A 20,869-nucleotide genomic window follows, 5' to 3' on the forward strand; every position below is an offset into this window, starting at 1 on the left:
GAAAGAATAAATGAATCCAAGAGCTTGCTCAATTGAACTCTATACAATTAGGTGTTGTAATGAAAAGTTATGACTTTTCAATTAATTGAAAACTAAAAGCTTAATAATACAAGCCCTGCTCAGCTTTTAAAGTAGTACAGATGACAAACAACTAGTTCCACAACTGAACACAGGTCTGTGGTAGAGTAACTAGCTGCTAAAAACTCTAGAGAAGGAGCCAGACAACTATGTGCTTTCATGAATAAAGTTTTATGTGAACATAGCCAGATCCATTCATTTCTACCCTATTTATGACTGCCTCCATACTGCATAAGCAAAAACAAGCATTGTCAACAGTGAATGTATTGTCTACAAAATGTAAAGTGATGAATTCTAAAGAAGGAATTGAGTCCCTCAGAGTTAGAGAATATCAGCTTCCAATTCTAGAGTAAAAACTTATCCATATTAGACGGGCAACATTTCCTAATGTGCTCAATAACTAATAAGAAATAAGAATGGTGCCTACAAGACACTTAGGAAGCTACAATTCAATTTTTCTATGGTGGTGAATATAATTTGTGCAGAATTGTAGTTCATCATGGGTACAGTTGTCTTAAGAAGATATAAACTGTGACCTTGACTAGTGCCTACCTCTGCCATGGTATTCTGAATGGGGGTTCCAGTTAACAAAAGCCGATTCCGACACTGGAATTGTAAGAGAATCTTCCAACGAACACTGTTTAAGAAAATGAGTTACAAATTCCAAGTTGGCAATAAGTCTTTAATTGTCCTAAGATCCAATATTCTTAAAAATGTTTTTGAAACAACATTTAAGAATCACATACAGTATCACACAATAAAAATATATTTTAACAAAGATGAAGATAAAAAAGTCCCAGCAGAACTAAGACTCATCAATACCAATGGTATTAATGCATGGGGGGGGGGAATCTCTTAAATAGGTAAAGTGGGTGACCTTTGACTTTTCTAGCTTTATAGTCTCCTGCTATTCTTGACTTTAAGAAAACTAAACATGCCGGGCGGTGGTGGCCCACGCCTTTAATCCCAGCACTCGGGAGGCAGAGGCAGGCGGATCTCTGTGAGTTCGAGGCCGGGCTGGACCGATAGCCTCCAAAACAATACAGAGAAACCCTGTCTCGAAAAACCAAAAAAAAAAAAAAAGAAAGAAAGAAAGAAAGAAAACTAAACACACACATGCACACAAAACATAAGGCATCTATTTAGAAACCACTTATCTGAAACACAAAGTATCAAAAGTATTAATCTGTGCCTTTCCAGCTCATCTGGTAGAGCAATGGAAGAGGGTTGGACATAACTCAAGTCATTAATCATATTAGCCAGGCAGGTCTTCCTTCAATGAGTACATGAAAAATCCTCCATAGGCTGGGACTTTCCACTTGTCTATTACATGAACCTCTAAGAGGAAGTCCTGCAGATTCACCAGAAAAAATACAGCAATTCCAATGCTGAATAGCACCAAGTAAAATTATACAGCTAAGCACTATTCTATTTCAGTTTCGGAATCACTTTACAAATGTAACTTACAATAAAAAGACTCTGAGATCTAATAGTCATGCAAGGACTAGAGGGGGAGTGATAAAAAAACAGATCATTTTGCCAGGCGATATTGGTTTGCACCTCTAATCTCAGCACTTAGGAGGCAGAGACAGGAGGATCTCTGAGATCAAGGCCAGTCTGGTCTACAGATCAAGTTCCAGGACAGGCTCCAAAGCTACAGAGAAATCGTTCCTGGAAAAACTAAAAGAGATAATCTCTAAGCCCCCTAGAGTAATATTCTACCTGCGACTTGGAGTTCTTTATAAAATAATCCCTCAGAGGAAAGGCCAAGATCACGTCTCCTATAGATTTTCCTTAACAACAAAAGTCACAACTGAGGAGATTAACATTGAGAAAAACCTATATATTCTAAGCATATTTGAGTCTCAAAGAAAAACATACAAATAAGAATTTCTGCATTCTGGCCAGGCAATAAACCATGCTATGTTATGCTCTGAAATTTCTGGCCTTTGCTGATTCTGTGTGTAGACTCCCACCCATGAAGTCTAGTTTCTAATACACACATTACCTGGAACTGCTCTTCAGTGCCTGAGCTTCATCCAGTACCATGTATTGCCACTTGACCCGCTGGAAATACTTGACATCCTGTACTACCAGCTGGTAGCTAGTGATGACCACATGGAAGGGGGCATCCTGAGTGTATAAAGTCTTCTACAATTTAAGAGGGAAAACATGGAAACGGATTTGTTTAAAATTTCAGTTTAATGTATGTGGGTGTGCAAATATGAGTAAGCACATACACATGTGGAGGTTAAAGGACAATCTTCCAAAGTTGTCTCTTTCCTTCCACTGTTGATTCCAGGGACTGAGCATACATTATCAAGCTTGCTTAGCACCCACTGAGCATCTCTCCAGTCCAAATAACAATTCTCCATAAGGAGCAAGGTGGTGGTGGTGTACACCTTTAATCCCAGCACCCAGGAGGCAGAGACTACCAGATCTCTGTGAGTTCAAGGCCAGCCGGATCTACAGAGCAAGTTCTAGGACAGGCTCCAAAGCTACAGAGAAAACTGTCTCAAAAAACCAAAACCCCAATTCTCCTTAAGGTAATGAAGGAAGCCTGGTGTAGGAGTGCAACCTTTAATCCCAGCACTGGTGAGGCAGCGGCAGAATGATCTCTAATTTTTAGGCCAGCCTGGACTACATCATGTTCCATTCTACCTAGTGCTATACATAGTGAGATCTTGTTTTTAAAAAAGGAAACAAAGTATGAACAGCACATTAAAAGAGGTAAACTGCCAACATCCAATATCTTTATTTTCTTTTATAATCAAAGAAACAATTAATATCCAGTTCATGAAAGAAAAGGGAAGATGGGACTGAAGAGATGGCTCAGTAGTTAAAGCCTAGCTGATCTTGCATGGTGACTCATATAACTTCAGTTCCAGAGGATCTGACGGCTTCTCCTCTGGCCTCTTCAGGACCCTGCATGTACATGGTACACATATACTCATGCAAATTCACACATACACATAATTTTTTAAAAAGTAAATCTTAAAAGTCTCTTCATAGTAGACTGTCAAAACAAATGCCTGTACAGGAAAAACAATGTATCTAAAGAAAAATATATTTGCCCTATAAAACAATGTATCTAAGGAAAAATATATTTGCCCTATATCGAGAAATGTATTGTAGACCTTATATACATGAGGATTTATTCAAATCAAAGAGAACTCAGACAGACAGACAGACAGACAGACAGAGACACTGAAGTTACCTGACTCCAGAATCTCCGGATGACTTTCCTATCATGAGGATTTCCCCAATATGGTAGCACCTGGAAAATGGACCAATACATACATTATTTTCTTTGAGAATAAACTAAAAACATTATCAATAGTTATTCTGAATGATTTAATATAAAACACTAATAAAAGAGGCATTTCTTTTTTTGGTTTTTTGGTTTTGTTTTCTTTTTATTTTTTTGAACTAGCTTTGTAGACCAGTCTGGCCTTGAACTCTGAGAGTTCCACCTGCCTCTGCCTCCCAAGTGCATAATACCCACACACAGCTATGACAGTTTAAAAAAAAAAAAAGAGTCAGGAGCCTTGGCACACACCTTAGCTAACGGTCAGGAGGCAGCGAAGAGGGAACCACAGTGAGAAAATGACTCCATAAAGTTGGTCAGTAAACCACATACAGAGGCACACCCCTTTAATCCCAGCATTCTGGAGGCAGGGAACAGTGAATCTCTGTGAGTTCAAGGCCAACCTGAACTACACAAGGAATTCCAAGACAGCCAAGGCTACATATAGAGACCCTACCACAAAAAACAAAAAACAAACAAACAAAAAGCCCTGAAAAGTTTGGCGTATAAGCAAGTCTTTAAGGCACTGTCTTGACTGATGTGGGAGGTCCCATCCCACAGGGGGCAGTGCCACGCCTGGTAGGCAGTACTTGAAAAAGCAGGCTGAGCAAGCCACTAGGAGCAAGCCAGTAAGCAGTGCTCTCCCAAGGCCTGTTTCAGCTCTGCCTTCAGGTTCCTGCCCACGTGGGTTCCTGCCCAGAATCCCTTGGATGATGGAGTACAAGCTATGAGGTGAAAATAAACCCTTTCCTCCCCATGCTGCTTTCAGTCAGTGTTTAAGGCAGCAAAAGAAGGGTCAGAAATCTTAAAGAAAAGCTACTTTACCTTAAATTTAGGAACAAATCTTGTAAACTCCTGGTGCCAATTATTGAGTGTAGAAGCAGGTGAAATTATTAGGAAAGGTCCCCAGATGTTTTCTCTCTGCAACAGAAAACTGGGTCAGTCAGCTGTTGGAAAACTGAAGATATTCAAATAATCAGTGACAAAGTTAAAAAAGAGGAAAAAAAAAAAAGAGGAAACACAGTAACAATAAAAATTGTGCATATCTCCCAACTGTCCACACATATGCATTCAATCAGAAGCAACGTTAGTTGAGGCAAGCCTGGCCTACATATAGAGCTAGTTTCCAAGACAGCCAGGACTACAGAGAAGCAGTCTTGAAAAACCAAAATAAGTTAAGTAAATATGAAAATAGAAAAGAAGCAGTATTAGCGTAATAAGAACATACCAAAGAGGTAAAATATTAAGTCACTCTCTTGTGACTTTTAGGTTTTAACTTTCTTCATAAAAAGTATATGACAATACTGATTAGTTTTTATTATTTTCTACTGTTATAATTTCACTGTTATTTAATTGGAAGAGTATTAATTTTTTTCAATGTATATACATTTTCCACTCTGGTTTGAAAAAGGTAGAAAACTAGGCCTCGGAGATTTAAAGTGAAATCACTTCAAAAGAGGTTAAGTGAGTTGCCTACATGACATGGCTAGAAAGAACAGTGTTGAGATGGGAATCTAGTACCGGTTCCTTCAATCCAACAATCAAGTCCTTGCCACTACACAGGCAGCTCTTAAAACGAAGTGAAAGGCAAACATTCTGGTTATACTTGTTAAAATATTGTTCTGGGCCCTTAAAAACTAAATGTTATACCATTCTGTCCGCTATGATAGGCCTTCAGATGTAGCAATGAAGGGACCAGACCCTCACTCAGGCCCTGCTTTAGTAGCTATGATAGGCTACAGGAAAGATGCGTAGGACTCTAACACATGGAAACTCCAGATCCTCTGGCCTCCCAGAGCCTAGGACCAAATCTGAACACAAAGAAACTCTAGACCGTCCCCCAACCTCCTTAGATGCTTGTTTCCTGGGAACTGTTTGGACACAAAAGAAATCCCAGGGGAGATCAAAACCTCCCCTGTGGTCTCCAGGATATAGTTCTGAAAACTACTGGTATGTATGAACAACAGGCCACCTACAAGTAACAAGGCAAAGCCATAGAAAACACAGAATGCTCCCTCTCAGCACTGACCAATGAGAATAATTGTTACACAGGTATTTCATGCCAAAATATGACTTTGAGAAATTCTCCTAATTGTTCCCAAATGTCAACAAATCAGAAACCAAACCGTACCTACTGCTGTAATCCTGTAACTTTTATCTTTAAAACCTAGCAGTAGACAGGGAACTTCGTTCTATCTGGAGGCTGCTACATCAGCTAGCCAGAAGGGGCCCTTGTCATAGTTGGATGAACAATAAAACCTTGTTTTTTACAGTTCAGTAGGTCTGTCTCCCTTGGTGGTCTCTGGTGATCTTCACAACTTGGGCACAAAACAACAACAAGCTCTATTACTTTGATGTGGTACCATGTATACCATTGTTTTTAAGTGGCTCCCTGAGCCTAAATTCAGGAGAGAGGAAGACAGACTGAGAGTTCATTTACTCACCTCAGCCAGATGGGCCAGGAGGGCAATGCTCTGTACAGTTTTACCAAGACCCATTTCATCAGCAAGAATTCCATTAATACCCTGTATAAGGTGTATGAATTACAGTTATGAAGGTCTGAGGATAAAAGGACTTAAATGATGACAAAAGAAGTGAGTTGAGACATTAAAAATAAAATATGTTCTAGCTTTCTCTCTTTCATTATGCTACTGTTCATAGTCTTAATATTAGTAAAGTTCTGATAAGCTACTAATCCAACTCCAACAGTCTACTAAACAACTACACCACTATACGATCGTAACTGCAAGGTAACGATTAAGGTATTTTTTTTAATATATTAAAAAATATCCATCAGTTCTAAATGTTATACTTTTAGCCAAGTCACTTCTAACATAAATAAATATGCTAATGTATCTAATATGTAATGTCTTCACAAACTCAATGGGTTCTTCTAAGTTCCAGGGAGCCAAATTAGACCCGTCCAAACAGGTCAGATTCACTCCAAATAAATATTACTCAACCTCTCCCTCATCCCAGGATTCCCTTTCCTCATCTTGGGACACCTTGTGAATCCCTCCCTCATCTTACAATCTTCCCCTACTGCGATGGAGCAACCACTACTCTAGGAAAGTGACAACTCCTCAGCTTTCTCAGGTTCCCCCAAAGATGGTTGATGCCCCCCCAGGTCAGCAGGAAGCAGTCTTGAGAACTCCAACGGCCTTATTCCCTGACTTGTCACGTCTAACACCCCACCGACAACAGGCGGGGCATGCACAGTGATGTGGCTACATCATCACTACGTCACTTATTACGGGACTCAATGCACATCTGCAGCTCCCCCTTTTTAAGCTCCAGCTCTCTTGCTGTTTCTCCCCCGCCCCCAATATGGCTCACACCCAGCTCTAACTCCGGTTCTAGAGGACCGGATCCCCTCTTCTGACCTCCACCCGCATTGTGTGCCTGTAGTATATTTACATACAATAAAGGTAAATATTTATATACACAAAATAAAAATAAGTAAATCTAAAAAGAAACTCACTTCGTAATTAATCAAAAGAAAAGTAATAGTAAAATAAAAAGAATAGGTTTGGCATATTTCTAAAACTTACCTGTTCATAGAGATTGGCTAACCAGTTCATGCCTTTCAGCTGGTAACCTTTCAATTTGCCATTGAAAATAGTGGGTTGTGGAATATCCTCACCAGCACGGATGGATGGATTCGCAAGGCTGTAACTCTCCCCAAACCCAGAGCCAGACTTGTCTGCTGCCCTAAGGGCAGCTGCACGACTTTCTTTTGCATCTTCATCAAATGACCTTGTCTGGAAAATAAAAAGTCAAGAAACATATAAGAAAAAAATTCCAAACATAAAATTCATTAACTTATTTTACATTATGCTAAAAATTTGAACAAACTCTATATTACTAAGCTAATAAAACAATTATATTAAAGTGTTTTTAACATTCTAAGCTATATTATGTTACTTGCTAATTCAAAGATCTTGTTAATTTTTGTTGTTATTGTTGTTTTTGTTTTTCAAGACAGGGTTTTTTTTGTGTGTGTGTGTGTAGCCCTGGCTGTCCTGGAACTCCCACTGTTCTCAAACTGGCCTCAAACTCACAGAAATCAGCTTGCCTCTGCCTCCCGAGTGCTGAAACTAAAGCTATGCACCACTAGTACCTGACTAGTTACAAAGTTTTGATACAGGGGAGTGCCTAGAACATGATGCTGAGATTAAAGAACAGGATATACTTGAATAAAAATATCATTATGAAATTCATCACATTGTACAATGAACACATCTAATAAATATTAAATCTACATAGTGTTGGCTATCCTGGAACTCACTACATAGACCAAGCTGGCCTCAAACTAGATCCTCACACCTCGGCCTCTGAATGATGGTATTAAAGGCGGGTACTACCACACCCAGTACTTGTATCTGTTCTTAATCCTGATAAAGTAACAGAAATGCTCCCGGCTGCACACTAAACTGAATTTTTTCACTTATTTCAACCCAAATGCAGTTTCTTACTACTTTTATTTAAGATCACTAGGTCCTAAAGGGCTGGAGAGATGACTCAGAAGAGTACTAGCTGTTTTTGCAGAGGACCTGGGTTCAGCTCCCAGTACCCAATGGAGGCTCAATCATCCCTACTCCAGTTCTAAGGGACCTGACACACTCTCTTCTGGGCTCTGTGGCTACCAATTATACACACAGTACAAACAGTCATACAAAGAGTAAAAACAAATCTTAAAAAAAAAAAAGCCTAACTCAGGAATAATAGAACAAATTAGTGCTTGAATGAAAGAAACCAGTGACTTAGTTTTCTCAAGACGTAAGACTACTCAAGAGAATACAAAACAACAAAACAGTTTGTAGCTTAACTGTAACCCTTTCAACTTTAATAATAAAAATTCTACACAACTAAATATTTGTTAATCTGCCGTATTAGTACTATTCTGAAGTACAGATGGGACCAAAGAATGGCTCAGTGGTTAAAAGCACTGGCTGTTCTTCCAGAAGACCTAGTACAATTACTAGTACCCACATGGTGGCCAATCCCACATGGTGGCCAATAACCATCTGTTTTTGAAGTAAAGAAAGATCACTCTCGGTGTGATCAGTCACACAGACACAGACACACCAGGCCCAACTCGTTTAACTGAAAATAACGAGCATAGAATAAAGTAAGAAAGAACATGCAAATGAAAAACTATGGGGCATTTCCTGGGCCTATTACAATATGCCTGCCTTTCTTTCTTCTTTCCTTTCCTTTCTTGTTCTCTCTTCCTTCCTTTCTTTCCTTTTTTGTTCTGAGACGGTCTCACTATGTATCCTTGGCTGTCGTGGAACTGACCTTATATATACACCAACCTAGCCTCAAACTCTCTGCCTCCTGGGTGCTAGGATTAAAGGTGTGGCTACCACACCCAGTCTGCTATTTCACTTGAAGACTTACTCGAGCTTGGTGAATATGGTAAGCATTTTCAGCATTCTTCAGGGCCTGGGCTTTAAAATGGTTACTATCTGAAAAGAAAAAACATGTAGATTATCACACTTTACCTCCTTCAAAGACACAATTTATTTATCCCACACATAAGTGGGTCCCCAGTTATCTACTGTATTTATCCCAAGGCTAACAAAGGACAGGGAGGAGGAAAGACTAAAGTCCTTGTCAGAGATAAGAAACTTGAAGCAAGTGGGGTGCACCTTAAATCCCAGCACTCAGGAGGCAGAGGCAGATGATCTCTGGGTTCCAGGCCAGCCTGGTCAACACCATGAATTCAATGGCAGCAACAGCTATATAGTTTGACCCTATCTTGAAAAAGCAATCAAAAGAACCTGGAAGTATAAAGAAGTTGTGGATGTCCCTGATCTCCAGCAGTGAAAGCCAGCACACACTAAACTATCTCTCAGGCCTAGGGTTTCTTTCATACATTGATATCAATTGCTAAGGCAAGCAAATCATGCAGATTCAAATGAAACAACTTAAGCAGATGAAACCTAACTATACATGTGTTAACATTCAAGATCTCTAAAATACTTCCATTCTCCTGCATTTCTAAGTCAGCATGATCTTGAATACTACACTGTAGAAATTCTCTTACTATGTGTAACTGAGGATGATCTTGAACTTCTGATCCTCATGCCTCCAAAGTGTTGAGATCACATGATGGCACTGCCATGCCTGGTTTATGTGGTGCTGGTTATCGAACCCAGGGATTTATGAAGGCTAGGGAAACTCTCCTCTTCTTTAAGCCTCTACTGAAAATTCTTTCATAGGCTTCCTTTGTAAAAACACACATACTTCCTTTTACAATCTCCCTTTTCTGTTCAGGACAAAACTTTTAAGAATTGTAACACATGCAACCTAGATATGAAAAATAGAGGCTACCTGCTCCTTCTACTTCCTGACTCAGAACTCACCATAATCTTCCTGGGTGATGTTAACGACTACTCCACCACCAATGTCAATTTGCCTCTGGGTAGAACTATCTTCCAGTTTCCTTAGGATTTCTTCCTGGATTCCATCATGACCCATGTCACGTTTTCGACTCATGAAATGAGCATACAACTCTGTCTGAGTGATTAAGAAGTTGAGTTTTCGCTGCTGCCTCTTAGCCTAAAGTGGGGGGGGAGGATTGAAGGTAAAAACATACAAGTCATAAATTATGTTGTCAACAGAACTTATGAAATCTTTATATAAACCTGCATATAATTCTTTTAAATAAGTTTTTATTTTTAAAAAGGCAAATACCGTTGAAGAACACATAAGCACACACACACACACATAAAAATAAATATAAAAGAAGGGAAAAGAAGAGAGTGAAAACTAAAGAGAAAAGAAAAGAATGAGCAAGGGTTCTGAAGAGGCTCCAAAGCTCCACTCTGAGAAAACTAAGGGCCACGCCTGAAAAAAAGCATCATCCAATCCTGATTCTCATCTTTTGTTGACCCTAACTTTTCATTCCAAGTGTTTCATCAATGACATATAATTCCTTATTCTCTACTCCTACATATACAAAGTCTAAACTAGTTGAGAGACATTACATTCAGCAACAGAAATGGCTAAAGTTTAAAATGGTAGATGCGAAAGTGGATGGGTCTCACAAAACTGTATTAATTGTTCACTGTCCCCTATGTAACAAATTCTGTTACTCCAGCTCAAGGGTATCCAATGCCCTTTTCTCATCTCAGCATGGATCCACATGGTGCACACATCCATGAAGGCAAAATATCCACTCACACAAAATAAAATTCTTTTTTAAGAAATTAAAACAAGAGGTTGGAGAGGTGGCTCAGAGATTAAGAGCACTGGTTGCCCTTCCAGAGGTCCTGAGTTCAATTCTCAACAATCACATGGTGGCCCTCAAAACATCTGTATTGAGATCTGATGACCTCTTCTGGCATGCAGGTGTATATGCAGACAGAACACTGTATACGTAATAAATAAATCTTGAAAAAAAAATTAAAACAAGCCGAGTGGTGCTGTTGCACGTCTTTAATTCCAGCACTAGCGAGGCAGAGGCATGTGGATCTCTGAGTTCAAGGCTAGCCTGGTCTGTAGAGTAAGTTCCAAAATAAAAACTAAAATGAAACCAAAACAACAATGATGAAATCAAGTCAACAAATGAAAAACAAAAGGGTTGGACATGCAGGAGGCAGACGCAAGTATATCCGTGAGAATTTGAGGACAGTCTGGTTTATATTACCACTTCCAAGAAAGCTAGAGCACTATCTCAAAGGTACAAGGCAACAAGCCCAATTCTTCGTGCTTTGGTACTAAAAAGGCTTTTAGAATTGGCTTGCTTTTGCCTCACCTCCCTCATTTCCTCATCCAACTTCCGCTGCTCCAAAGCTTCCTTCTCTGCTCGTTTGCGGTGCTCTTTCTCCACCTTCTCATACTTCTTCCAGTACAGAAGCATCTCCTTGGTTAGGCGTCGAGCACGAGGCAAAGTCTCCTTACAGTTCTTCTGTGCTTGCAAGGCAGCTCGACGCACTTCCTTCATGCACTGGTGGGCAAGCTGCAAACAGCAGAATTATCATAACAGGGAAGGACCTAATTCCAGCAAAGGTTCTGCCTGGACTGTAAACTAGTGTTCCACATTTTGTTTTAGTATCTACAGTCCTGCTAGAGATAATGCCCCTGAATTAATCTGTCATGAATTACATGTAGTCAACAGAATTTATCAAATCTTTATACAGGCTGTATATAATTCTTTTTAAATGCTTTTATTCTTAAAAAGGCAAATATTGCTGCTCAACAACACATAAACAGCAAAAAAATAAATGCAAAAGAAAAAAAAGGAACAGAGGAAGGGAGGGAGTGAAAATTGAAGGGGAAAAAACAAAGGATGATCAATCGTGACTATGGTCCTGACAGACCCGAGGTCAAATCTCCTAATTAAGAAACCTATGTACATCTACCACTTTAATAGCCATCACTGCTTTTTTTACATGAGGCACATTTTAACATGTACTAATGCATCCTTTGTTCACAAAAACCCTATCTAAGCAGTATCATCATCATCATCGTTGTCGTCATCATCATCTCCTCTATTTTATACAGATGAGGAAATAAAGGATGGAGAGCCTAATAATGGAAAAACCACACTAAAAATGTTACCTCATCTGATCCTTACAACAAGCTGCTATTTTCCTCTCAGAGAAGTTTATTCACATCAACATTTTTCTTTTTTTTAGTAACTATTATTGTGTGTGTGTGATAGTTGGGTATAGGTGTACATGTACATGGCACATGTGTGGGTATTCCAGGACATCTGTGGGGAGTCAGCTCTTTCCTTCCATCAACAGTTCCAGGGATTGAACTCATGCTGTCAGGCTTAGCAGAAAGTAGCTTTACCCACTGAGCCATCTCTCTGACCCCCATCACTGCTTAAATGGAAAGACTGAGCACAGATCTTAAGGATCCTTTGATCTGCCCAAGTACCAGAGATTAATTAGTTGGTTTGACAAAATAGTTCAGAGTTTTGAGAGATATGATGAAGAACAATTTTACTTATTAAACAGAATGATACCACCCACTTAGAAGTTCCCTTCCATACTATCTGATTCATGATGAACAGAGAACACACAAAAATAGTGAAAATAGACCCAGATGAAAACACACACTACGCAAAATAGAAAACAGAAATTACGTTACCTTTCGGCTATTGGTGAGAAATAAGTTTCGAGCTGAAGATTTCTGCTTGTTGGCCTAAAACGTTTAAAAATAAAACTTCATTTCTAATAGGACTATGTAGTATTATTTTAATTCCTGAAGGAATGAAAAATAAAATGTAAAGTATATACAAGACAAATTACTTCCAAAAGTCATCAAGAGAGACTGTCTAGCATACCATAAAACTACCAAAGGAGCAAGAAGAAGCTACTATTACAGCTGCCTCAAGGGCCTTTAGTTTAGTGTATATATAGTATATGCATGTGTGTATTTTTGAATGTATGAGCACATGTCTGCACATGTATGTAGACAAGAGCAGTAGATGTTAGGTGCTTTTCTCTACCACTTTGCTACTTATTTTTTGAGACAGGGTCTCTCAATGAACCTGGAACTCACAGATTCAACTAGACTGAGTGGCCAACAAGCTACCTGTCTCAGCTGCCCATGAGCTAGTATTCTAAGCCCAGGTCATGATACTTGGCTTTTTTGACATGGGTGCTGGGTACTAGATCTCAGGTCCTTACACTACCTGAGTGTAAGCAAGCAGTTTACCAACCAACGTATTTTTTCTAGCCCTTTAAATAATCGCTATTCTTGTAGAAAGGATTTATGTAAGGATGGAATGGACTAGAACACTGTAATGAATGCAAACCTGAACTCTACCCTGATTCAAACATGTTGTTTTCCAAGTTCAATGTGCAAAGCTAAGGCAGCAGGACACTGAGATAGAAGAATCATTATAAGGAACATACTAGCTCTACCTCCAACAAAAGCAAACTGTTTCTACTATTACTCATATTTTTGTCATTACCCAAGCCTCATTTCACTTAAAATAAGAAAAAAATTACAAGGCAAACCTAACTCCAGCTCCAAGTCTTCCTCTACCATTTAAAAACAAGCCTTCAATAAAGTAACCTGACTTTTCACTATGTGTGATGGCACCTTCCTTTAATCTCATCTCTTAGGGAGGCAGATGCAAATGGATCATGTGACTTCAAGGTCACCCTGGTCTACATGGCAAGTTCCAGGCCAGCAAGGACTGTATAGTAAAACTATGTCTCAAAATAAACAAAGTCAACCCAACTTCTAGTCATGTCCATTTAATTATGGAAAAGACAGAAAAGGCAGCTCTCTGCCTATTGCATCTTCTCCCATGCTGAATAAGGGTTTAAAGTTAAAGAGAATGCCAGAAAGCCTTTTTTTTTCTGGTGGGGGGGGGGGCGAGACAGAATTTCTCTATGTAGCCCTGGCTTTCCTAGAATTCACTCTGTAGAACACGCTGGCCTACAAATCAGAGATCTGCTTCCAGAGTGCTAGGTTTAAAGGCATGCAGCAGCACCCCCCAAGCTGAAATTCAATTCTAAAGTGGTCCTACTTCATGGATTTTTTTTTCAGCCTTTTCTCAGTAACTTCCTCTAATTCATATGTTGCTTATTTTTTCATCAAAGCCAAAAATCTCAATTGCTCCTACTGAAAAGTCATTTAGCATCAGAAGGGCATCATCTGAAACTTCCTCAGATACTAAAGTGTACTTTCCCTATCAAGAACAGCTCACACATAAATCATCTCTTAAGAAAAACTTAGAAATTGCTACATGAAAAACCAGTTAACTTAGCTGGGCGGTGGTGGCACATGCCTTTAATCCCAGTACTTCAGATGTAGAGGCAGGCAGATCTCTGAGTTCGAGGCCAGCCTGGTCTACAAAGTGAGTTCCAGGATTGTCTAGGCTATATGAAGAAACCATGTCTTGAAAAACCAAAATAAGCAAATGAATAAATAAAAACAAGTAGTTAAGACAAAAATCAAAACTAATATTATCAGCAGTGGACAGAAATGTGTATGTCACCTGAAATGTTAGACAAAGGAGAACGCATTACTACTGTGATAATCATGAGCAAATGCATAACCCAAATCGGCCCACTTAGAAACACCAGGTACAGGTCTATCCTCTTCAAAAATAACAATGTCACAAAAGACAAAGGTTGAAAACTCAGATGAAAGAGACTAACAACTAAATGCAACATATAGTCCTAAAATTGGATCCTGCTTCAATCAGAAGAAGCCAACAAAATGTTATTGTGGACTACAAAGCAGACAATACTCGGTCAGCCTGTTAAAACCCGAGTTTGACTGCATTGAGCTTACAGAGAGAATCTTTTCTTTAAAAAAAAAAAAAACGAACTAGGAAAGGAAGTCAGGAATCCAAGGTCATCCTGGGCTTTCCACTGATAGCTAGCCTGGAACACATGATACCCCATTTCAAAAAAACAAAAACCAGAATCCATATGGTGGTGGCACATGCTGTTAATCCCAGCACTCAATAGGCAAAGACAGGTGGATCTTTTGAGTTCCAGGCCAGCCTGGTCTACAGAATGAGTGACAGGATAGCTGTGGCTACACAGAGAAATGCTGTCTCAGAAAAACAAAAAAAAAGTCAGGCATTGGTGGTGGTACACACCTTTAATCCCAGCACTCAGGAAGCAGAGACAGGTAGGTGGCTCTCTGTGTGTTTGAGGCCAGCCTAATCTACAGAATGAGTGACAGGAGAGGCTCCAAAACGAAAAATGAAAAAAAGAAAAAAAAGAAACAAACAAACAAAAGAGGCTTTGGCATATAGTTCAGTGATAGAGCAACTTCACTTATACTTTCTGTAGCTACGTAAGTGAGTCTCCAGGAATTCATCCTAAAATCTCTAATTGTAGTCAGATTTCACAGGCTTCAGCTCAGTTTTCCCTTTCCCTTATATGTAACATTCTGACAATGAGAAAGTAGTGCTTATCTGTAATATATTTTGACTGTATAGTATAGTATACTCGTGTAATTACAAAATCGCTAATCTGCTCACTATCCACATTTATAATGCCAACCCCATGGCAGACAAAGTTTTAAAAACTGTGTGTGTGTGTGAACATGTGGAAGTCAGAGGACAACTTTCAGGAATTGGTCCTCTTCTTCTACCATATAGGTTCCAATAATCAAACTGAGGTTCACAGACTTGGAGGTGAGAGCATTTACTCACCGAGCCACTAACCAGCAATGGATTATTTTAGTCTTTAGTTTTACATAATACATACTACATACTCCTTAAGTATAAAATCATGGAGACACACACTTAGCTTCTATCCCTAAAAATACGACTGTTATTTGTGTGTTTATTTAGGTTTTTTGAAACAGGGTTTCTCTGTGTAGCTTTGGAGCCTGTATTTGAACTTGCTCTGTAGACCAGGCTGGCCTTGAACTCAGAGATATGCCTACTTCTGTCTTCCCAGAACTGGCATTAAAAGCATGTGCCACCACTGCCTGGCTGTGACTGTTGACAAGTAAATACATCTGGTCCTCTTCCTCTCATGACTAATATCCCCATTCACCCACATACTGGTCAGTTGAGGGTTTGTTAAATTTTTTTAATGATTTATTCATTATTATTTCATGTGCAGACAAGTATGTCTATATAAGGGTGTCAGATCCCCTGGAGTTACAGACAGTTGTGAGCTGCCATGTGGGTGTTAGGAATTGAACACAGGTCCTTTAGAAGAGCAGCCGGTACTCTTAAACCACTGAGCCATCTCTCCAGACCCATATTCGTTTGCTTACTTTTGAGGGTTCTAAGAATGTCTGAACGTCTGAAAGTTGGCCATACAACCAATCAAAACTCCTTCCCCATCCTGCTACCTTGTTCCCATCCCTCCCTTTCACTCACTTACCTTTGGTAGTTCCTTCTTCACGATGCTAAGCCATACTTTCCTGCGGCGAGCATTAAGCTGCTCAATGGATAAGTGTTTTTTCTTGGTGCCAGGGGGAGGTGCATCATGAGAAAATTTAGCAAAGACTTTGGTCTGGTGATGGTGGTGACGTGGAGATTCCTCAGATGAAAGCTCTTCATCTCGTCGTCTTTTTTTCTTCACCTTTTTCAACTTAGCTACAAAGGAAAGAGATGCTTACAAGGCTGTGTTTTCTCCTTCCAGAGGTAGGCAATGTTTCTTTCTTTTCTCAAACCAATAAATATTTCAAGAGGAAGAACTCACTAATTTGGAAAGAACACTGGACATTCCCAGCTGTTCACATGAAAAAAAGCGACTAAAACTCAAAACCCAATAACTTCTGAACTCTGCACTATGAAAGGTTTATAAAGCATCGCTGGTCTCAAGTGACAGTCACAGCATGAAAACATACTTCTATTTGGTGGAAATGCAAGACAACTAATGAAAATAACAGGAAAAAATGCATCAATTGATAGGACAATAAATTTTTGAGGAAAAAATATTATAAATGGCACAAATGCTTAATTTACATTGGGAAGGAGAGTGGAGGAAGAGTAAAGGAGGCTGTGAAAAAGAAGGGAATACTAAAAATAAGCTTCTTGAGCAGAGAAACAAATCTGCCTTACAGATACTTTCAACCTCTCTTCCTTTGTCCTTCCAGCTCTCCAACTGCTTAGCGGATCAGTAGGAGATGAAGACATTTTCCAGCAAACATGCTCATCAGGAGATGATCTGCTTTTCTGTTATTCCTCACACTCCCCTATGCACAACCAACTTTTCTCACCCCAGACTACTCCCAACAATGGCACAGTTTGTAGAAGAAAAAAGGAAGGAAACTATTTTGCCAAAACCATTGGCTAACAACCCATAGCTGTAATTGTCTTGCTTTCTTGGGTTGGAAGTGAAAAAGGAGGTTGTAAGACAAGACGTTTCCTGTAGCCCAAGCTGGACTCAGACTCCATGCAGCCAACAGTGACCTTGATCTCCAGACTCTCTTGATTCTACCCACCAAGTGCTGGGATTACTGACATGTTTACAATCTACAATTCTTAAGTCTTTGTATTTCTAAAGAAGACCACAAAACAAATATGAAATAACGTCAATAATGCCACTAACCACAAAAAGACTGTAATATTTCAGATAAAGTAATTTTCTACTACATTTAAAGTCCAAATGCACCACACACAATTCTGAAATTAAGAAAGAATAAATATGGAATAAATGCTTACCTTTAAGCTTCTTGTCTTCCTTGAATTTCTTTTTTTTGGGTCCAAGTAAATGACGCTGTTGCTCATAGAAAGGGTCATATGTTGAGAGCAGGCCTGCACTGTAGTACTGGTATTGCTGCAACTGAAGTAGGCAAACACTGTGATAGTCCTCCCTGCATTCCACAGCACAACCTTGCAGTCATCTTAATTAAAAAAAAGCTAAGCCAGATGAAATCATAGCTCTTAAACATTGCTTCCCACAGGGACCAATAAGAAATCAGTACATTAAAGAGAATTTCTTTAACTTAGAAGCAAAACAGGTTCAAGTGGGAAGGAAAACCTTTGGAAATCTATTACATTTTCTTTTCTTTTCTACCTTCTTCAACAGGAGCTCATGTAGCCCAGGCTGGCTTTGAACTCCTTATTCCAAATACTAGATCTGCTAATGTATACCACCATGCACATCAGATATACATTTAGTATGAAATTAATTATTTACACTGGCTTAAAGGGAACAGGAAAGTGGAGGCAAGGAGATCAGGAATTCCAGGCCAGCCTGAGCTACGCTACATAAGACTCTGTCCTTAAAAACAAAACCAAAAAGTGAAAACCAAAAGGTCAAGAATTGTTTCTCTTTAGAAATTCATCAAGGGCTGGAAAGATACCAACAGGTAAAGGAATTTGCCACCAACCCTGAAAGCCTCCAGACAGATCAATTACTGGAAACCAAAGGGTAGAAGACAGCTAAATGCTGACCTCTGACATCAATCACATCCATATTCTCCTGTGGAAAACACATGGCCACACACACACACTAAAGAAGTACATGTTAAAACAAAGCAACAGAAATTCATCAGTAAGAAATAAACATATTTCCACTACCAATTGGTCTTCAGATATACTAGGTTCCTAATATTAGCTCCTAAGGATTTTACCTTTTTATTTGCTTTTCGTTTTGAGCTGTTTTTGTTCATGGTAACAAGGCCTCACTATGTAGTCCTGGCTGGCCTGACACTCACCATGTAGACTGCTGGCCTCACTCCTGAAGATGACCCTCCTAACTGTGCTGGTTGCATACGTTGGAATTATAAGCACATGCGACTGTGTTAGGTCCCTCAAAGCATTACCAACCTATCATCTCAGTCCTTTAACCTTTCAAGTACCCCACTTCTCATCAAAAGAGCTTATTATTTAGGAAAAGTACCTATGATTACAATTAACATGAATAATCTCGTTCTTTCCATCCATGTAGTAGTAAATCCTTCCAAACATTTTGTTTCAACTGACTCTCAAATACCACAATAATCTTATTTCCCATATAAATTAATATCTGTTGAATTGTTTTCTGAGATTATAAATCATGGAATAACATATAGGACTAAAATAAAGCTTATCAACTGTCAAAATTAAGTGAGCATGCATCAAGCTGTACACTTACAATCCAATGTATATATGTTTTATTATAATTTTAAAAAATGTAAAGCAGATCATGCCTGTAATTTCAATACATGTGGCTGAGACAGTCTGCCAGGAATTCAAGGCCCATCTGGGCTACAGAGTGACATCTGTCTCAAAAGAAGAAAAAGAGAAATGAGTAAATATATGGAGTACTAAGTACCATGGCATTAGGTTTCAGAATCAAAATTGTTTGATATTGCTAGGCAGTGATGGTGCACACCTTTAATCCCAGCACTTGGGAGGCAGAGGCAGGTGGATCTTTGTGAGTTCGAGGCCAGCCTGGTCTACAAAGCGAGTTCCAGGACAGCCTCCAAGACAATACAGAGAAACCCTGCCTCGAAAAAAAAAACAAAAAACAAAAAACAAAAAAAAGAATCAACTCACTGAGTGAAAAATAAAAACACCATGTTCTATAAATAAAATTTGATTATTTGGCAATAAAAAAAATGAGGAACAAACATGAAAAATCTTGTAAACATTATACCAAATGAGAAGCCAGAGTAAAAAGAACTATTTGATTTCTTTTGTAAATGTCTACAATAGACATATCTACAAAGAACATGCATGCACAAGGCCCTGGATTCAATCTCCAACAGCACCCAAAAATAAAACAACCACAGCTGTTATGTACAAAAAACATGCATGCATGAGACCATGATTCAATCTCTAACAACAAACAAATAAAACCACAGCTGTACGTGGTTGCACATGCCAGCACTTGGAAGGTGGAGATAGAATTTCAAGGTCACCCTACTAAGCAAGTGTCAATACATACATACATACACACACACACACACACACACACACACACACACACACACACACACACACACAAAGTCGTATCAAAAAAGAAGGTAGACTGATGGCTGCCTGGCACCAAGGAAGAAAAGAATGAGAGCAGAAGCTAAGGGTTAGGGTTCTTTTTAAAGTGGTGAGTGGGCGGGAACTGAGATGGTGATGATGGAAACACAACACTGTAGGCATATTTAAAAGACACTCAATTACCTACGTTTCAAAAGCTGGATTTTTGTTATATGAATCCTATCACAATAAAGCTATCTATTAACAATTATTGTTTCATATACATTAAAATAACTTGGTATAAGTGTTCTCTTGAAACTCTCACCTCCTTATCTTTACTATATTTATTTTGGTGAAGTTTCTTATATTTGTGTAATCGAAGCATGTTGTGAAGTTCTTCTCTGCTGAGACTGAGTTCTTCTTCTTCATCATCATCGTCTTCACTCTGAGAATCTGCCTCACTGGACTCATCACTTAAAAGAATGCTCTAGAAAAAGGGTGAAAATTGAATATAACTTTTGTTGTGAAGCAATTTCTTTTACAATCCAATCAGTTTTTTTCCCAGATGCTAGAACAACGGCCAAAACAGAGTATAGTCATTTTAGAATCTTACACTACTCTTTATCATTTTAACTAACAAAAAACAAACAAACAAACAAAAAACCTAAATGCTGATATGTCAAGGCAAACGAGAGCATTTAGGGTATAGGAATAAAGAAAAGGAATATAGCATATAAGGGAACAAGAACAAAGCAAGGTATGACAGAAGGAGAGAAATAACTCAAATTCAAATATCTAGTAGTTCATGAAATGATAAACAAAATGCAGCACATTAGGCCATAAGTAGAAACAAAATATTAAAAAGTACTAATTTATACCATCACATAATAAACCTTCAAATATTATACTAAGTAAGAAAAGCCAGTCACCAAAGACCCCATACTACAATTCAATTTATATGACATGTCCAGAATGGGCAAATCAACAGAAAGAGAATTAGATTAGTAGCCAGCATCCCATAGGATGGGAGTATCTGCTAATGAGCAAAGGGTTTCTTCACGTAATGATGAAATGCTCTCAAATTAGACAGTGGTAATTGGCAAGAATTGTGAATATATTAAAAGCTACTA

At 38.8% G+C, this 20,869-nt stretch overlaps 1 protein-coding gene across 3 annotated transcripts in view; it reads right to left on the reverse strand.

The window, feature by feature from the left end:
• Positions 1-20,869, reverse strand: part of Ino80 (INO80 complex ATPase subunit) — a 99,642-nt gene that overhangs the window by 61,961 nt on the left and 16,812 nt on the right. For all 3 annotated transcript variants that reach the window (XM_040746059.1, XM_040746058.1, XM_040746060.1), the window contains 13 exons: positions 20,065-20,226; positions 17,502-17,622; positions 16,216-16,430; positions 12,494-12,547; positions 11,151-11,354; positions 9,757-9,952; positions 8,789-8,856; positions 6,937-7,146; positions 5,830-5,910; positions 4,211-4,306; positions 3,296-3,355; positions 2,087-2,229; positions 631-715 (listed from right to left, as the gene is read on the reverse strand). In XM_040746059.1, coding sequence (XP_040601993.1) covers positions 631-715; positions 2,087-2,229; positions 3,296-3,355; positions 4,211-4,306; positions 5,830-5,910; positions 6,937-7,146; positions 8,789-8,856; positions 9,757-9,952; positions 11,151-11,354; positions 12,494-12,547; positions 16,216-16,430; positions 17,502-17,622; positions 20,065-20,226 — 1,695 coding nt within the window. The remainder of the gene's footprint in view (positions 1-630; positions 716-2,086; positions 2,230-3,295; positions 3,356-4,210; positions 4,307-5,829; positions 5,911-6,936; positions 7,147-8,788; positions 8,857-9,756; positions 9,953-11,150; positions 11,355-12,493; positions 12,548-16,215; positions 16,431-17,501; positions 17,623-20,064; positions 20,227-20,869) is intronic.

Source organism: Mesocricetus auratus, unplaced genomic scaffold (genome assembly GCF_017639785.1).
Source record: "Mesocricetus auratus isolate SY011 unplaced genomic scaffold, BCM_Maur_2.0 Super-Scaffold_100004, whole genome shotgun sequence".
Classification (NCBI taxonomy): Eukaryota; Metazoa; Chordata; class Mammalia; order Rodentia; family Cricetidae; genus Mesocricetus; species Mesocricetus auratus.